This window comes from Canis lupus, chromosome 3, assembly GCF_003254725.2.
Source record: "Canis lupus dingo isolate Sandy chromosome 3, ASM325472v2, whole genome shotgun sequence".
In the NCBI taxonomy this organism is placed as follows: domain Eukaryota; kingdom Metazoa; phylum Chordata; class Mammalia; order Carnivora; family Canidae; genus Canis; species Canis lupus.
Genome location: NC_064245.1, coordinates 37,426,819 through 37,445,101, shown reverse-complemented (window position 1 = coordinate 37,445,101; position 18,283 = coordinate 37,426,819). Strand labels below are relative to the sequence as shown.

Below are 18,283 nucleotides of genomic sequence, written 5' to 3'. Positions count from 1 at the left end.
CACTCAAAAGAGGAATAACCTGCAGTGACCAAATCTTTAAAAGTTCAATCTGGCCATGAATCCTTTAGCGCAAAGATATGTAACAACCAGGGGCTGCTATGGGCTTTCCATCAAGCGAGGCTTTTGCCTTTTACAACACAGATGGAGGGAAGTGGCCATTAATGCTCTTTTTATAAACAGGCCAAGATGATCTTTCTCATCCTTCAGACCTGCCTATAGTGGCCTCTCAGGACTCTCCCAGGTAGGGCAAGTCCAGTCTCAGTTCTCATGGCTCCTTGTTTGGGTCTCTCTTGCAGGTAGGGTCTCCTTGCCCCATAAATATTTGCTTACAAGCCTGGCTCTAGGATTTCTGTCATTTCTGTGTGTGCCCTACAATCCTAGGTCAATATCAGGCCTGGTCAGCAGGTTCAATAAGTATTGCTGGTCAGTGTTGCATGGCTCCTTTAGTCAGTCAGGTCAAACAACTAAATCCCATGAAAGGAAAACAAAGTACCAGAAGGAAAGAACTAATTGGCTATGAGCCCCAGACTTAGCCATGGCCCAGTTGGAGCAAGGCTGGCCCACAGAAGGCTTTCTCTTTCCTGGCTGATGGAAGGCCCACTGTGCTCACTGGGAAAATGCCTGCCCTCAGACCAGACCATGGTGGCAGTGACCTGATTTGTGGCTTTGTCCACTTGTAGTGCTGAGGGGAACAGTGCCTCTGCACACTGCAGTTTCTGAGGGACAAGGCATTTTCCTTTGCAGTGAATGAGGTTGTTGACACAGATGAGAGATTTCTTCTCTTCTGTTCTTGCCAAGTTTTATACACAACGAGGTAAAAATGTTCCACCATAGGGGAATCATTTATACATTTTGATGAAATATGACACAACTGCCAAAACATGTTTCTGAAGAATAATAGCATGGAAAATTCACAATAGGATTTTAAGGGAAAAATGCTGAATTCCAAACTGTGAACATAGTGAGATCATAATTTCACTGGAAGAATAGACAAAGACGATATGCCTATGCATGAGTCCCCAGGTGATTCTCCTGTATCAACTATAAAAATCAACAATCTCATCACCCATAAATGGCTTCTTCTAATGTTTTGGCATATTATCTTTTGTTTAAAAGATAAATTCCTGTCTTCATGCTTTTCCATGCAGTCTCCTTACTTGGAATGCCCTCTTTCATAATCTTTCAAGTCTTTCAGATCTCAGTAAAATCCCATCTCCTCCAGGAAGTCCTCTACACCATGATCTCTAATTCTCATCCCTGCAGTTCATGATTAGGCCCGTTTCTATTATATCAGATCTTTTTTCATGTGTGCTGTGTCCCCACCAAGCCTGCCAGCTACTTGACAAGAAGTGCTAGATTGCTGGCTATATCCCTTAAGGACTCCTCCAGATGAACGATGGCTTTACTTAGTGTCTGTCCTCTAACAAAGAGCAGAACACACCTGGGGTGCTGCCACTCTTTGTCTCTGTTGTGGAGCTTACCCAGTGAGGCTGCGTGTAAAAGGCAGTTCCCATCCCCTGTAGTGGCCAAAGGAAGAAGCCGTTTACAGCTCGTGCACACAGTGGACCACCAGTTCAGGCGACCTGAAATGAAAACTCACTTTAGAATAGAATCCTAGAACAGACCATTGTGAGTGTTTGCTAAGTAAGCATAAACATCAGCAGATGATTTTTGAGAGGGCTCTAGAGCACTTCAGTAAGAAGGTAGAGCATTATGGCTACTTTTAAATAAAATACAGATTTTCCCCCCTCTAAGGTAAGAAACTACCAAATCCTCCCATTAATTAGCAAGAAGATTAAGAAACCAAAGGGCAAAGACTTTTGTTCTTGAATCTGGGAACATTTTACACAAAAAATAAAGTTCCTCTTTGTGCAATCTCCTTGAACACAGTTTATCCTTCTGAAAGTTATTTTTCTCTTTTACATCATCATTTTCTGATGCATACATACCTCTGAAAGTATGGTTTATATTTAATTTAACATATCAAAGCCATTATAGCTACTTAGGTATATTCCTGTTAAATCTTATTAACACAGCTTGAGAATTCTGCTTCCAGGAAGATGGAATAGACATTCTTTCCACTAAACACAACTAAAAATCCTGGACATTATGTAGAAAATAAAACAAGAAATTGAAAAATGAAGAGAAGAGGCAGACCAGAAAACTTGGGATCTGAGAAATAACATGATAGTAGGCTCCTTGAAATTTATTTTTTACCCCCAAATCTTAGACCAGGTACTGCAGAAGTTGGCAACCTGGAGACACCAATGGGGGTAGACAAAGAAATCATGCTCTCTCTAGATAAGATATCTGGAAAGGAACAACTTAGGAAGACAGACAATAACTGCTCTATTTCAACCAAATGCCACAGAAGAAATTGTAGCCCATCATCACCCCTGTCAGCAGAGGCCAAAACTTCCAACCATACCAGGCAGTAATGAGTCACTCACCACCTGTTCACCCAGTGCCAGATGGTGTCAGAGAAGCCTGAGCACACAGCCAGCACTTCAACCCTGCTGTGTGGTAATATGGATTCCACCCCTTAGCAACTGAGAACATATGGGGAACCTGGCCTTTGACACCCATATGGTGGTAAAAAGGTCACCTGCACCCTCCTTGCAAGGGTGCAAGAAGCCCATTCCTTCACAGGTATCAACAGAGGCAGAGTGGAGAACCTGTGCTTCCACACTTATCTGACAGTTATTACCAATTTAGAATCCCAGACCTCAGATGAAAAGAAAGGGAGAATCTATTAAACCTGTAGTAAAGAATACTAAAGAGATTCAGTAAAGAATACTTTAGGGCACACAGAAGGAATAAAAGGGCTTGAAAGGGCAAGTATGTTGGTAAATGTAAATAAATATTGGCTATTTAAAGCAATATCAAATGTGTTTTGGGGGATTAAAGTATATGTAAAATTAAAATACATGACAGTGATAGCACAAAACATGGGAATATGTAATAAATGACATAAATCCTAAGATCTGTACATTGACCAGGAAGTAGTAAAAGTGCCAAATTATGGTAAATTCTAATGGCTCAAAGGTACATTTTGGAAACTGTAAAGTAACCACTAAAAGAATGATAAAAGAATGTAAAACTGACAAGCTAGTAGAGGGGAAACCAGAATAATAAACATTCTTAAATAATTCAAAAGAATATAAGAGATAGGAAAAAAGAGATACAATAACACAAATAAACAGCAAGATAACAGATTTAAACCAAAATATACCAATATTTACATTAAATGTGACTGAACTAAATACTCTAATTAAAAGATGGAGATTGGGGATCCCTGGGTGGCGCAGCGGTTTGGTGCCTGCCTTTGGCCCAGGGTGCGATCCTGGAGACCCGGGATCGAGTCCCACATCGGGCTCCCGGTGCATGGAGCCTGCTTCTCCCTCTGCCTGTGTCTCTGCCTCTCTCTCTCTGTGACTATCATAAATAAAACAACAACAACAACAACAAAAACAAAAAACTGTTATAATAAAAAGAAAAGATGGAGATTGCCAACCTTACTTAAAAAAAACAAGTATATGCTGCTGACAGAAGACACCATAAATATAATGACACAGAAATTCAACAGTAACTGGATAGAGAAAGATACACCATTCAAAAACTATGCAAAAATAAAGGTGAAATCCTATTGATATCAGATGAAAGTGAATAGGACAAAGAGCAATAATTTCATAACAATAACACAATAAAGTCAAATGGAAAATATAACAATACTTAATGTAATTAATATACCTAAGACTTAGCCTAAAATACATATAAAGCCAAAATTGATAGATCCAAAGAAAAATAGTCAAATATCAAATTAAAATTGGAAATTTTAAACCAAACTCTCTTGATAAACAATAGAATCAACAAACAAAAACTTCATAAAGATTAGAGAAAACATAATTCAAGAACTCGAATTATGTGAACTTGACATATATACACTTCACCCACTGAGTGAAAATAAATACGTATTCTTTTCAAGTCACATGGAATATTTTCTAAAACTGACCACATAATGAACCATAAAAAAGTGTCAACAAATTTCAAAGGATTTGAAATCATTCACGCTATGTACTCTGGCAATACCAAATATAAGCTAGAAATTGATGAGATAACCAAGAAAAGTAGTTAGCTTGGCTGCTATAACGAAATACCACAGACGGGGGAGCTTAAACAAAGACATTTATTTCTCACAGTTGTGGGGGCTGAAAGGCCCAGATCAAAATGCTGGCTGATTTGGTTTCTAGTGAGAACCCTCTTCCAGGTTTGCAGATAGCCACCTTCTTGCTGTGTCCTCATATGGTAGACAGTGAGCTCTGATCTCTTCCTCCTCCTATAAGGACATTAATCCCATCATGGGGGTCCCATCCTTGTGACTTTTATCTAAGCTTAATTACCTTTCAAAGGCCCTACCACCAAATACCATCACACTAAGGATCAGTGTTCTCACATATGGATTTGGGGGGACACAATCAGTCCATAATAGTACCTTATTAAGGCAGTTTGTTCACTGAATGTATCTGTGTCTAAAAGGGACCATCCCCATTCAACTGCTTCCTATGTAATCAGCCAGATGAACAGGAGAGGGGTTATATAGACCTGTTTTGAAAATTCAATTCCTCCCTGACCATTTCTAGTCATGTTGCTTCTTTCTTGTCTGTAATGGCAACCCCAGGCTGGCTTGTTTGGCACACTCTGTGGGTGGCAGTTTAAACAAAAGGGAACTTAGGGGATTCAAACTTAATTATGATTCAGTTTTATAAAAATGCTTTTTTCCCTCTTATGGCTGACCTTTGTGCATGAGAAGTCAAGTTGTGATTAGGAAGTGATTGAGAGGGATGCCTGGGTGGCTCAGTCAGTTAAATGTCTACCTTCAGCTCAGGTCATGATCCTAGTGTCCTGGGATCGAGCCCCACATCAGGCTCCCTGCTCAATGGGGAGCCTGCTTCTCCTTCTCCCACTGTGGCTCCCCCTGCTTGTACTCTATAAATAAATAAATAAATAAATAAATAAATAAATAAATAAATAAATAAATAAAATCTTATTTAAAACAGGAAGTGATTGAGAACAAAGGGTAAGTTACAGGCACAATGATAGCATATGACAACATTGTGAGGGAGGAGGGGAGGCAAACAACTCTATGTGGGGAAGAAACATCCTAGACCCCAGAACGTATCAGGGAGGGTAGTACATTGATCATGTTTTATTTCTCAGGGCCATCCTGTAGGTTTCTACAAGAAGAAAAATGTTCCTGTGGAATCTCCCAAATGCTGCATATGCCTTAAATGTAACAGCACCCTTCTGTGATCCAGAAGTCCCAGGTTTTCTATCAGCATCCATGAAGCCACAGAAGGCAAGTTTATTAGCTCTCAAACACAGTAAAATATTGGACACATCGCAGTTCTTGACACAAAACAGACTTTTCCCAGAAGCCTCATAAAATAGAAAATAGAAATAGAAATAAAATAGAAAAGTCTATATCCATCAGGGGAGGGAGGTCCCACAAAGACAACAGGATACTATTGGAAGAACAGGAATAAACATCAAGTAGCCTGGGCCCTACCAGGACTGAAACCCAGCCTCAACTCAGTGGTCTGTGACCAGAGTAAGGTAATCATCAAGGAAAGGGTGAGCTCTTCCTAAAAGAGGACAACATCATTTGGAGCATCTGTAATTTTATAACATTACATTACATATACAATATAAAGTAAATAATTTCTAGAAGTCAAGCAAAAATTACTAGGTATGTCAAACCAAACAAAAACAAAAAATGAAAACCAACCAAACAAAAAATACCTCAAGAGTAACTGAAAACCAAAAGGGAAAAATGAGTTAACAGAAAAAGACACTCAGATTATCCATGTTTTGAAGTTATCTGACAGACACTTTCAGTCACTATAATTTTTACGTTCAAGAAAATAGAACAAATGGGGGCAAAAGCAATATTTGAATAGATAGACATCAAGATTTTTCCAAAACTGGGACACCTGGGTGGCTCGGTGGTTACTTCTGCCTTTGGCTCAAGGCATGATCCTGGAGTTCCGGGATCGAGTCCCCAGTAGGGAGCCTGCTTCTCCCTCTGCCTGTGTCTCTGCCTCTCTCTCTCTCACTGTGTCTCTCAGGAATAAATAAATAAATTCTTTAAAAAAAAAAGAATTTTCCAAAACTGATGAAAGGCACAATTTTTAGAGGGTCTGAAAATTCCAAAAAGAATAAATACAAAGTAAATGGCATATAGTAAAGCTGATGAAAATTAAAGAAAAACTCTAAAAAGCAGAGAAAAAGGAGAAATATTACATACCAAGGGGAATAATAACAGAAGCCTACAGACAGTGGAATGAGAACATCAAAGTGCCAAAAGAAAATAACCTCCAATCTAGATTTTATACCCAGTGTATCCTTCAACACTGAACTTGCTAGGAACATAAGGTAGCTTCCTCAATCTGGTACAGATCATCTGTGCAAAGGCTGCAGCTAAAATGATATGTAATGGTAAGATATTGAATGCTTTTAACCTAAAGTAGGGAACAGTACTCAATACTGATGAAGGTCTGAGCCTGTGCAATATGGCAAAAAAGAAGACATAAAGTATTTTTTTAAATAAATTAATTTTTTATTGGTGTTCAATTTACCAACATACAGAATAACACCCAGTGCTCATCCCGTCAAGTGCCACCCTCAGTGCCCGTCACCCATTCACCCCCACCTCCCACCCTCCTCCCCTTCCACCACCCCTAGTTCGATTCCCAGAGTTAGGAGTCTCTTTCTTCTCCCTTCCCTTATATTACCTTTCACTGTTATTTATATTCCCCAAATGAATGAGAACATACACTGTTTGTCCTTCTCCCATTGACTTACTTAACTCAGCATAATACCCTCCAGTTCCATCCACGTTGAAGCAAATGGTGGGTATTTGTCGTTTCTAATGGCTGAGTAATATTCCATTGTATACATAAACCACATCTTCTTTATCCATTCATCTTTCGATGGACACCAAGGCTCCTTCCACAGTTTGGCTATTGTGGACATTGCTGCTATAAACATTGGGGTGCAGGTGTCCCAGTGTTTCATTGCATCTGTATCTTTGGGGTAAATCCCCAGCAGTGCAATTGCTGGGTCGTAGGGCAGGTCTATTTTTAACTCTTTGAGGAACCTCCACACAGTTTTCCAGAGTGGCTGCACCAGTTCACATTCCCACCAACAGTGTAAGAGGGTTCCTTTTTCTCCACATCCTCTCCAACATTTGTGCTTTCCTGCCTTATTTTCCCCATTCTCACTGGTGTGAGGTGGTATCTCAATTGTGGTTTGGATTTGTATTTCCCTGATGGCAAGTGATGCGAAGCATTTTCTCATGGGCGTGTTGGCCATGTCTATGTCTTCCTCTGTGAGATTTCTCTTCATGTCTTTTGCCCATTTCATGATTGGATTGTTTGTTTCTTTGGTGTTGAGTTTAAGAAGTTCTTTATAGATCTTGGAAACTAGCCCTTTATCTGATACGTCATTTGCAAATATCTTCTCCCATTCTGTAGGTTGTCTTTTAGTTTTGTTGACTGTATCCTTTGCTGTGCAAAAGCTTCTTATCTTGATGAAGTCCCAATAGTTCATTTTTGCTTTTGTTTCTTTTGCCTTCGTGGATGTATCTTGCAAGAAGTTACTGTGGCCGAGTTCAAAAAGGGTGTTGCCTGTGTTCTCCTCTAGGATTTTGATGGAATCTTGTCTCACATTTAGATCTTTCATCCATTTTGAGTTTATCTTTGTGTATGGTGAAAGAGAGTGGCCTAGTTTCATTCTTCTGCATGTGGATGTCCAATTTTCCCAGCACCATTTATTGAAGAGACTGTCTTTCTTCCAATGGATAATCTTTCCTCCTTTATCGAATATTACTTGACCATAAAGTTCAGGGTCCACTTCTGGGTTCTCTATTCTGTTCCATTGATCTACGTGTCTGTTTTTGTGCCAGTACCACACTGTCTTTATGACCACAGCTTTGTAGTACAACCTGAAATCTGGCATTGTGATGCCCCCAGATATGGTTTTCTTTTTTAAAATTCCCCTGGCTATTCGGGGTCTTTTCTGATTCCACACAAATCTTAAAATAATTTGTTCTAACTCTCTGAGGAAAGTCCTATCTTATTTTGATAGGGATTGCATTAAATGTGTCAATTGCCCTGGGTAACATTGACATTTTCACAATATTAATTCTGCCAATCCATGAGCATGGAATATTTTTCCATCTCTTTGCGTCTTCCTCAATTTCTTTCAGAAGTGTTCTATAGTTTTGAGAGTATAGATCCTTTACATCTTTGGTTAGGTTTATTCCTAGGTATCTTATGCTTTTGGGTGCAATTGTAAATGGGATTGATTCCTTAATTTCTCTTTCTTCAGTCTCATTGTTAGTGTATAGAAATGCAACTGCCTTCTGGGCATTGATTTTGTATTCTGCCATGCTACCAAATTGCTGTATGAGTTCTAGCAATCTTGGGGTGGAGGCTTTTGGGTTTTCTACGTAGAGTATCATGTCATCAGCAAAGAGGGAGAGTTTAACTTCTTCTTTGCCAATTTGAATGCCTTGAACGTCTTTTTGTTGTCTGATTGCAGGCTAGGACTTCAACAACTAGTACTATGTTGAATAGCAGTGGTGAGAGTGGACATCCCTGTCTGGTTCCTGATCTTAGGGGAAAGGCTCCCAGTGCTACCCATTGAGAATTATATTTGCTGTGGGCTTTTCATAGATGGCTTTTAAGATGTCGAGGAATGTTCCCTCTATCTCTACACTCTGAAGAGTTTTGATCAGGAATGGATGCTGTATTTTGTCAAATGCTTTCTCTGCATCTAATGAGAGGATCATATGGTTCTTGGTTTTTCTCTTGCTGATATGATGAATCACATAGATTGTTTTACGAGTGTTGAACCAGCCTTGTGTTCCGGGGATAAATCCTATTTGGTCATGGTGAATAATTTTCTTAATGTACTGTTGGATCCTATTGGCTAGTATCTTGTTGAGAATTTTTGCATCCATGTTCTTCACGGATATTGGTCTGTAATTCTCCTTTTTGGTGGGGTCTTTGTCTGGTTTTGGAATTAAGGTGATGCTGGCCTCATAGAACGAATTTGGAAGTACTCCATCTCTTTCTATCTTTCCAAACAGCTTTAGTAGAATAGGTATGGTTTCTTCTTTAAACATTTGATAGAATTCCCCTGGGAAGCCATCTGGCCCTGGACTCTTGTGTCTTGGGAGGTTTTTGATGACTGCTTCAATTTCCTCCCTGGTTATTGGCCTGTTCAGGTTTTCTATTTCTTCCTGTTCCACTTTTGGTAGTTTGTGGCTTTCCAGGAATGCGCCCATTTCTTCTAGATTGCCTAATTTATTGGCATCTAGCTGTTCATAATATGTTTTTAAAATCGTTTGTATTTCCTTGGTGTTGGTAGTGATCTCTGCTTTCTCATTCATGATTTTATTAATTTGAGTCTTCTCTCTCTTCTTTTTAATAAAGTTGGCTAATGGTTTATCTATCTTATTAATTCTTTCAAAGAACCAACTCCTGGTTCTGTTGATCTGTTCCACAGTTCTTCTGGTCTCGATTTCGTTGAGTTCTGCTTGAATCTTTATTAACTCTTTTGTTCTGCTGGGTGTAGGATCTATCTGCTGTTTTTTTCTCTAGCTCCTTTATGTGTAAGGTTAGCTTTTGTATTTGAGTTCTTTCCAGTTTTTGAATGGATGCTTGTATTGCGATGTATTTCCCCCTTAGGACTGCTTTGGCTGTATCCCAAAGATTTTGAACGGTTGTATCTTCATTCTCATTAGTTTCCATGAATCTTTTTAATTCTTCCTTAATTTCCTGGTTGACCCTTTCATCTTTTAGCAGGATGGTCCTTAACCTCCACGTGTTTGAGGTCCTTCCAAACTTCTTGTTGTGATTTAGTTCTCTTTTCAAGGCATTATGGTCTGAGAATATGCAGGGGACGATCCCCATCTTTTGATATCGGTTCAGACCCGATTTGTGACCCAGTATGTGGTCTATTCTGGAGAAAGTTCCATGTGCACTTGAGAAGAATGTGTATTCAGTTGAGTTTGGATGTAAAGTTCTGTAGATATCTGTAAAATCCATCTGGTCCAGTGTATCATTTAAAGCTCTCATTTGAAAAAAATAAATAAAGCTCTCGTTTGTTTGGACATGTTGTGTTTAGAAGACCTATCGAGTGTAGAAAGCACTAGATTGAAGTCACCAAGTATAAGTGTATTATTATCTAAGTATGTCTTAACTTAGGTTATTAATTGGTTTAAATATTTGGCAACTCCCACATTCGGGGCATATATATTGAGGATTGTTAAGTCCTTTTGTTGGATAGATCCTTTAAGTATGATATAGTGTCCCTCTTCATCTCTCACTACAGTCTTTGGGGTAAATTTTAGTTTATCTGATATAAGGATGGCTACCCCTGCTTTCTTTTGAGGACCATTTGAATGGTAAATGGTTCTCCAACCTTTTATTTTCAGGCTGTAGGTGTCCTTCTGTCTAAAATGAGTCTCTTGTAGACAGCAAATAGATGGGTCCTGCTTTTTTATCCAGTCTGAAACCCTGCGCCTTTTGATGGGGTCATTAAGCTCATTCACGTTCAGAGTTACTATTGACAGATATGAGTTTAGTGTCATCATGATATCTATTCAGTCCTTGTTTTTGTGGAGTGTTCCATTGAACTTCTTCTTAAAGAGGAATTTTAAGAGTCCCCCTTAAAATTTCTTGCAGAGCTGGTTTGGAGGTCACATATTCTTTCAGTTCCTGACTGTCTTGGAAGCTCTTTATCTCTCCTTCCATTTTGAATGAGAGCCTTGCTGGATAAAGTATTCTTGGCTGCATGTTCTTCTCATTTAGGACCCTGAATATATCCTGCCAGGCCTTTCTGGCCTGCCAGGTCTCTGTGGAGAGGTCTGCTGTTACCCTAATATTCCTCTCCATAAAAGTCAGGGATTTCTTGTCTCTTGCTGCTTTAAGGTTCTTCTCTTTATCTTTGGAATTTGCAAGCTTCACTATTAAATGTCGAGGTGTTGAACGGTTTTTATTGATTTTCGGGGGGGATCTCTCTATTTCCTGGATCTGAATGCCTGTTTCCCTTCCCAGATTAGGAAAGTTTTCAGCTATCATTTGTTCAAATACATATTCTGGCCCTCTGTCCCTTTCGGCGCCCTCGGGAACCCCAATTAAACGTAGGTTTTTCTTCCTCAGGCTGTCGTTTATTTCCCTTAATCTGTCTTCATGGTCTTTTAATTGTCTGTCTCTTTTTTCCTCAGTTTCCCTCTTTGCCATCAACTTGTCTTCTATGTCACTCACTCGTTCTTCCACCTCGTTAACCCTCGTTGTTAGGACTTCTAGTTTGGATTGCATCTCATTCAATTGATTTTTAATTTCTGCCTGATTGGATCTAAATTCTGCAGTCATGAAGTCTCTTGAGTCCTTTATGCTTTTTTCTAGAGCCACCAGTAGCTGTATAATAGTGCTTCTGAATTGGCTTTCTGATATTGAATTGTAATCCAGATTTTGTAACTCTGTGGGAGAGAGGACTGTTTCTGATTCTTTCTTTTGAGGTGAGGTTTTCCTTCTAGTCATTTTGCTCAGTGCAGAGTGGCCAAAAACAAGTTGTATTGGGAAAAGGAGCAAAAGAGAGGAGAGAAAGAAGGAAAGAAAAGAGAAAAAGAAAAAAGAAAGAAGGAAAGAAAAAAAAGGGAAAAAGAGAAAGAAAAAGAAAGAAAGGGGAAAAAAGGGGGGTGGGGGAAGCAATCAGAAATCAAAACAAACAAACAAACAAACAAAAAAAAACACAAAAACATGGGCGAGTATCTTCTGATTCTGTATACTTTAAGTCCCTTGGCTTCCCCTGGAAGTTGTCAGTCCGTCTAGCTGGTCTTCTGGGGGTGGGGCCTGTTGTGCTGATTTTCAGGTGTTAGCACTGGGGGAGCTGCTCTGCCCCCTCCCTGGTGCAAGGCTCAGTGGGGGTTGTTTACCCCGTGAGGCCCCTGGAGGAACAACCCCAGTGGCGGGGCCAGCTCTGGAGCCCTGGAGTCAGCTCCCGCAGTAACTCTGGAGCTCTCCGTCTGCAGGGCCTGGAGGCTCCGGGGCGGGGCCGCTGATCTGCTCAGCTCGGGGTAGGAGTGTCCTTGCTGTCCTGGGCCCTCCTGGCCTCTGCCTGTCCCGGGGGAGGCCGGATCCTGGACTGTGTCCCTGGCGCCCTGTGCTCCGGGGCCTGTGCTGTTGGATTCTCGCTCCCGGCTGCGCAGCCCCCTCCGCGGAGCCACCGCCCGAGCCCCTCCGAGCTGCTCCCGGGTCCAGCCCTGTGCGCTGCAGCCCTTAGGGAGCTCGGGACCCTCTCCCTGGGGTGCAGGTGTCTGTTAGTGTCCCAGGGAGTCTGAGGGCATCCCCGCCCTCCTGGGGTCCTGCTCTAACTCCCTGCGAGCGCCTTTCCGCCCGGGAAGGTCGGTGCAGCTCCTGCGTCTCCGGGACGGGGCTCTCCTGTCCTGGGGACACTCGCCCCGGCCTCAGCCCGGCTCCTCGCGGGGCCCCTCCCCCTTGAGGCCTTTTGTTTCTTTCTTTTTCCCGTCTTCCTACCTTGATAGAAGCACGAACTCTTCTCACTGTAGCGTTTCAGCTGTTCTCTCTTTAAACCTCAGGCTGAATTCGTAGATTTTCAGAATGATTTGAAGGTTATCTAGGTAATTTGGTGGGGACAGGTGATTTGGGGACCCTACTCTTCCGCCATCTTGCCCCTCCCCCGAAATAAAGTATTTTGATAGAAAAAGAAATGAATGTAATTTGTATCAGTACATAGCATTTATGTAGAAAATACTTAGGAATATATATAAAAAAAAACCCCTCCTAAACCTAATAAGGGTACTTAAATTTAGCAAGATCTCAGAAAATAAGATCAATCTCTAGGTATTATTTATATTTCTATTTACTAGCAATGAGTGATTTAGAAAGTGAGATAAAAATTTAATATTTAGGCATGAATTTCATGAAAGATAGATTATATCTAGACTGAAAGCTGTAAAACTATAATACTTTCTTGAAAAATGTAAAGAAGATTTAAAGAAGTAGAGAGGTTAATTGTGCACATAGACTGAACTTCTTATTGACTCTGCATTCTCCCCCAATTGATCTATAGATTTAACATAGCCCCAATCAAAATCTCAGAAGCTACTTTTTAGAAGTTGACAACTTGATTCTAAATTTACATGGATATAAAAAAGTAGAATAGCCAATATAATTTTGAAGTAGAAGAAAGTTGGAGAACTTACAGTTCCTGATTTGATAGCTTGTTATAATGTAACGTAATCAAGATAGTTTGGGTGTAAGAGGACAACTAGTTCAATAGAGCAAAATATAGAGACCAGAACAGACCCACACATTTATGGCTACTTAATTTTTAAAGTAAAGATTCCTACAGCTTTCAATCAGGAAAGGAAAGCATTTTTCACTCAGTGGAATCAGTGGATATTTGAGAAATACTTCAATACTTCACATCATAAACACAAGTTCATTTGAGGTAGATCACAGACAGAAACATAAAAGATAAATTTATAAACACTCATAGACCTAAGCATTAAAGCTAAAACTCTAGAGATACCTGGGTGGCTCAGCAGTTGGGCATCTGCCTTTGGCTCAGGGCATGATTCTGGGGTCCTGGAATAGAGTCCTGCATCAGGCTCTCTGCGGGGAGCCTGCTTCTTCCTCTGCCTGTGTCTCTGCTGCTCTGTCTCTCATGAATAAATAAATAAAAATCTTAAAAAAATAAAGCTAAAACTCCATAGTATTTCAGATAAAAGGAAAAATATTATAAGGACAGGCAAAGAAAAAAATGGACACATCTGGCTTCATAAAAATAATATTTCTGCCTATTAAAAGACATTATAAAATAAAGAGGAAAATCTCAGACTGGTATAAAATATTTGCAAAACATGTATCTGAAAAGGATTTGTAATGCATTTTTTAGGAGCTCTTACAAATTAATAAGAACCAGCCAACCTGATTAAAAATGGGCAAAAACTCTAAGACACTTTACTGTGAAGGATACACAAATAGTCAAGAACATGAAAACATGCTCAATGTTACTGGTTATCAAGGAAATGCAAATTAAGACCACACTAAGTCATCTCTTCATACCTACTAGAGTGATAATATTAGAAGGATTGACAACAACAAATATTGGGGATACAGAGCAAGCGGAACTTCCATACTTTGCTTTTGGGAATGTAAAATGTGCATGACAATTTGTAATAATCTTTTGGCAATTTCTAATACAGTTAAACATATGTTTATCATATAATCCAGCAGTTCTATTCTTGTGTATTTACCCAAAAGAACTTAAAACATAAAATTTGCACAAGAATATTCCCAACAGCCTTATTTCTTAATAAAACTAGTTTCTAACAAATCCAGGGTTGCAGCTCCAAAATAAGAAATCAGCATTTAAATAGTTACCTCAAGCTCTGTTTTCTAGTGATTCTAGGTCAAGACATCTTCATTCACTCATAGGAAGCCACTGGAGGATGTACTATACCAAAATGAGGTGAAAACCAAAAGCAGAGAAAGATGGAAACTAGCAGGGAAATGGCGTGAACAGTTGGGAGAGAGACAAAGGGCATCTCCAGGATGGTGGAGATAGAAGACTCCATTGTCTCTGGATGGGGGTATGCTTGAGTTCAGGACTACATTTTAAGGTTTATAAAAGGTTTTATAAACCTGGCTCACATTATGACACAAACATCACCTTACATGTCTTGGATTATATTAAAATTGCTTTTGAAATTGCTTCAAGTTTACGAATGGATTTAGCTTACATTTCTAATGTTATGTAACGATTGATGTATATGATTTTGTATTGAAGCATAATTGACATACAATGTTATATTAGTTTTGGGTGTACAACACAGTGATTTGACAATTTTGTACATTTCTCAATGCTCATCATGGTAAGTGTAGTTACCATCTGTCACCAGGCAATGTTATTACAATATTATTGACTATATTGCTTATGGGGTACTTTTCATCTCTGTGATTTATTTTATAACTGGAAGTTTGTACTCTTGAATCCCCTTCACTGATTTTGTTAATCCTTCCCTCCCCACCCTGTCCTCTGGCAACCACCAGCTTGTTCTCTGTATTTAAGTCTGTTTGTTTTGTTTCTGTTTTTGATTATTTTCAGATTCCACATATAAATAAAATCATATGGTGTTTGTGTGTCTGGGAAACTCTATTCTTCCTTCAAATGTGAATGATAGTCTTGCTGGGTATTCTTGGTTGTAGTTTTTTTTGCCTTTTAGCACTTTGAATATATCATGTTGTAATACGGCCTTTGTGACATAGATTTTTAATTTGGGGAATGAAATATTATAGCCATCTATTGGGACTTTATCTCTTAGTGGAATTTCAGTCAAATGAAAATGTTTATAAGAGATATTTCCAAGAAGTTGTGAAAACATTTAATTGATTTAAAAAAATTTTTTTTCAAGATTTTATTTATTTATTCATGAGACACACACACACACACACACACACACACACACACACGCATGCACAGAGGCAGAGACACAGGCAGAGGGAGAAGCAGGCTCCATGCAGGAAGCCCAATGCAGGACTTGATCCCAGGACTCCAGGATCATGCCCTGGGCCAAAGGCAGGCACTCAACCGCTGAGCCACCCAGGGATCCCAATTGATTTTTTTTTTTTTTTTTTTTAAGAAAGAGAATAATATTAATGGGATTGAAATAGTTGGAGGGGCATTGCATTATTTACATTCCAACAAGCCATCTGTCATTAAGAATTAATTTTAACAAAGGGTGTTATTGCTTTCAGTAATCGATAATGAAATATGAAAGGCAAAAACTACAAGTAATGTTGGAAGGCCCTCAAAAGTACTTTTAGTTCAGAGTTAGAGTTACTGCCTAACAGATTACCACATTAACAAAATTTAATATAATAAACCATGTCAGTAATGTGCTTAAATTGGATACTGATCTGCTCTATAGTGCTTTTTGGTTAAGATTCAGTAGCTGCATTTTAATGATAAGTGGTTTATTAATATAAAATAATTGTATCCTTAATTCTAAATGAGAACATGTATTAAAATTAACAGTACAAAATTAAGTGGACAAGTCTTTATTATTGATAATGTTAATGCTTATGATGACAAATTGGCAGATTCTGACCACTTGCAAGTCATCTTATTAAAGCTAAATGAGAATGCAATCAAGGGCCTTAATTGACCCTGCCACTGGATAACTGGTCAGAGACATAATTGGAAATAACATGCCATCAATTTGGTAACTTCTTTTTTTATTTTTATTTTTTCTAGGTTTCTTGAAATAGCAACCTGTCTCACTTGACTTTTTCAAAACCTTTTAAGAAACCTCCAGGTGGGGAGACACTAAAACTGGGTTGCCATAAAATGAAAGAAAATTACAAGATTCTTGCTTACACGGTATAACAGAGCAGATATAACACCTGAGAGCTCAGTACATTTAATGTTAAAGTTGGGATGGCCCCATTCATCCTCTGAAGCTGTGCTAAGCTGGCAGTGGCTCCTCTCAAGAGCCAGTGGGTGCAGAGGTCTTATAGAGAAACAGGAGAAGGACAGGGAGGGAATATGCTAATTAGGAGGTGATCTGGTTTGCCCATCTAATAGCTTTTCCCCTCTCATCCTTGCTCACAGAACCCTGCTGTCTGGTGTTTTCCAGGGGAGACAAGATTCCTTCCCTGCCCTGTGGAATTAATGTTTCTAGAAGCAAGATGATATGTGTGTTCCATGCTCCTTGCCAGGGATCAGTGCTGGTGTGGCCACATACTGCCACTTGGTCCGTGGGGCAGCTACTGAGAAAGTGTTGTTCATCCTTCAAAAGGGACATAGACAGGACCTCTCCCTCACTTCCCTGGATGGTGTGTGAGGATGTGTCACCAGATGCATCTATAGTCATGTTGTACCCTAAATGCAAGCAACACTGATCTACTGAGGAAAGAAGGGCAGAAATTGGGTGTGCCTGGGTCCTTGATGACACTGGGGAGCTGCCAACCTGCATGACCTTCCCTGTCCCCAGACTCCTGTTCTGTGGGGTAATGATGGTCTGGCTGGCTGAGTCAGTGTCTCCTGCTCACTGCAGGGCTGACAATGAATCACCTAGTTCTGTGTGGGGCTACACATTCCCATTTCACAGACAAGGAAACAGGCTCAGGAAGTTAATGAACATGCCATGGTGCACTGAATCTTAAAGGGGCCATTTCTCATTCAGGGCAAAATCAGATCATGAGCAAAGCTGATTGAATTTAGTTGGACATGACTGAGTTTGTTGGTAAGCCAGTTTTAACTTCTGTGAGCTGGTATGATTTCAAAAAATATATCCTTCAACAACTAGTGGAGCTGAAGCTCAAGTATGTTAGTCTGAAGCCACAGGCCTGGTCTTTCTATAACGCTTCCTTAGAGAAACAGGAGTTATTCATTTGCGGGAAGCCTGGGTGGCTCAGTGGTTGAGCATCTGCCTTTGGCTCAGGTTGTGATCCTGGGGTTCTGGGATCAAGTCCCGCATCCCACAGGGAGCCAGCTTCTCACTCTGCCTATGTCTCTGCCTCTCTCTCTATGTCTCTCATGAATAAATAAATAAAATCTTTTGTTTTTTAAAAGACTTATTCATTCCCTTTCCAGCTCTTGCTCTCATGTCTCTTGCTTGTTTCTCTCATTCTATTTTTACTAGGAAAGTTTTGAAGAGTGCTGAGGGCAGTATACCCATCACACAAAACCAGGCCCCTGCGACTCTCTTATTTGCTTCAGCTCGTTCCTTTTGACGTAAAAAAAGAAAAAACTAAAAATCAAGTTGAAGTTCCCTTGATGTGTTTCCTCAGTTTTTCATTCTCATTCTTCCCTCCCTAGCTGTATCACTACATGAACTTGATGACTTTTGCATTAAATCACATAAAAACAGATAAATTCAAGGTTGAAAAGTGTAGTGCACAAGGCTTCTTCCTCTGCCTCTGGTTTCCACATCAAAACCATGTTATTTCCTTCTTTTTCACATTTCTTCCCCTCTCTCTCCTTTGTTCTGTCTTCCTAATGCTTCTGTTTCCCCCACCCCAACACCATTCTCTGGCATTGCCAGTATTCAGGCAGAGTAGGCTCCTCCCCTTTCTTTCCCCATAGAGCACACAGATCAGACAGTTCAGGGCTCTGACCTCTCCTTGTTCCAGCTGCACTTCCAGGACCTGGGAGAGAAAGGGAGCATCACAGAGCCCTTAGGGAA

The 18,283-nt window shown here is 39.9% G+C and overlaps 1 protein-coding gene across 4 annotated transcripts in view; it reads right to left on the bottom strand.

Annotated features, from left to right (window-relative positions):
- The window catches only part of OTUD7A (OTU deubiquitinase 7A), a 385,116-nt gene that overhangs the window by 51,522 nt on the left and 315,311 nt on the right, over positions 1 to 18,283 (bottom strand). For all 4 annotated transcript variants that reach the window (XM_025437156.3, XM_025437155.3, XM_049108005.1 and 1 more), the window contains one exon: positions 1,482 to 1,583. In XM_025437156.3, coding sequence (XP_025292941.3) covers positions 1,482 to 1,583 — 102 coding nt within the window. The remainder of the gene's footprint in view (positions 1 to 1,481; positions 1,584 to 18,283) is intronic.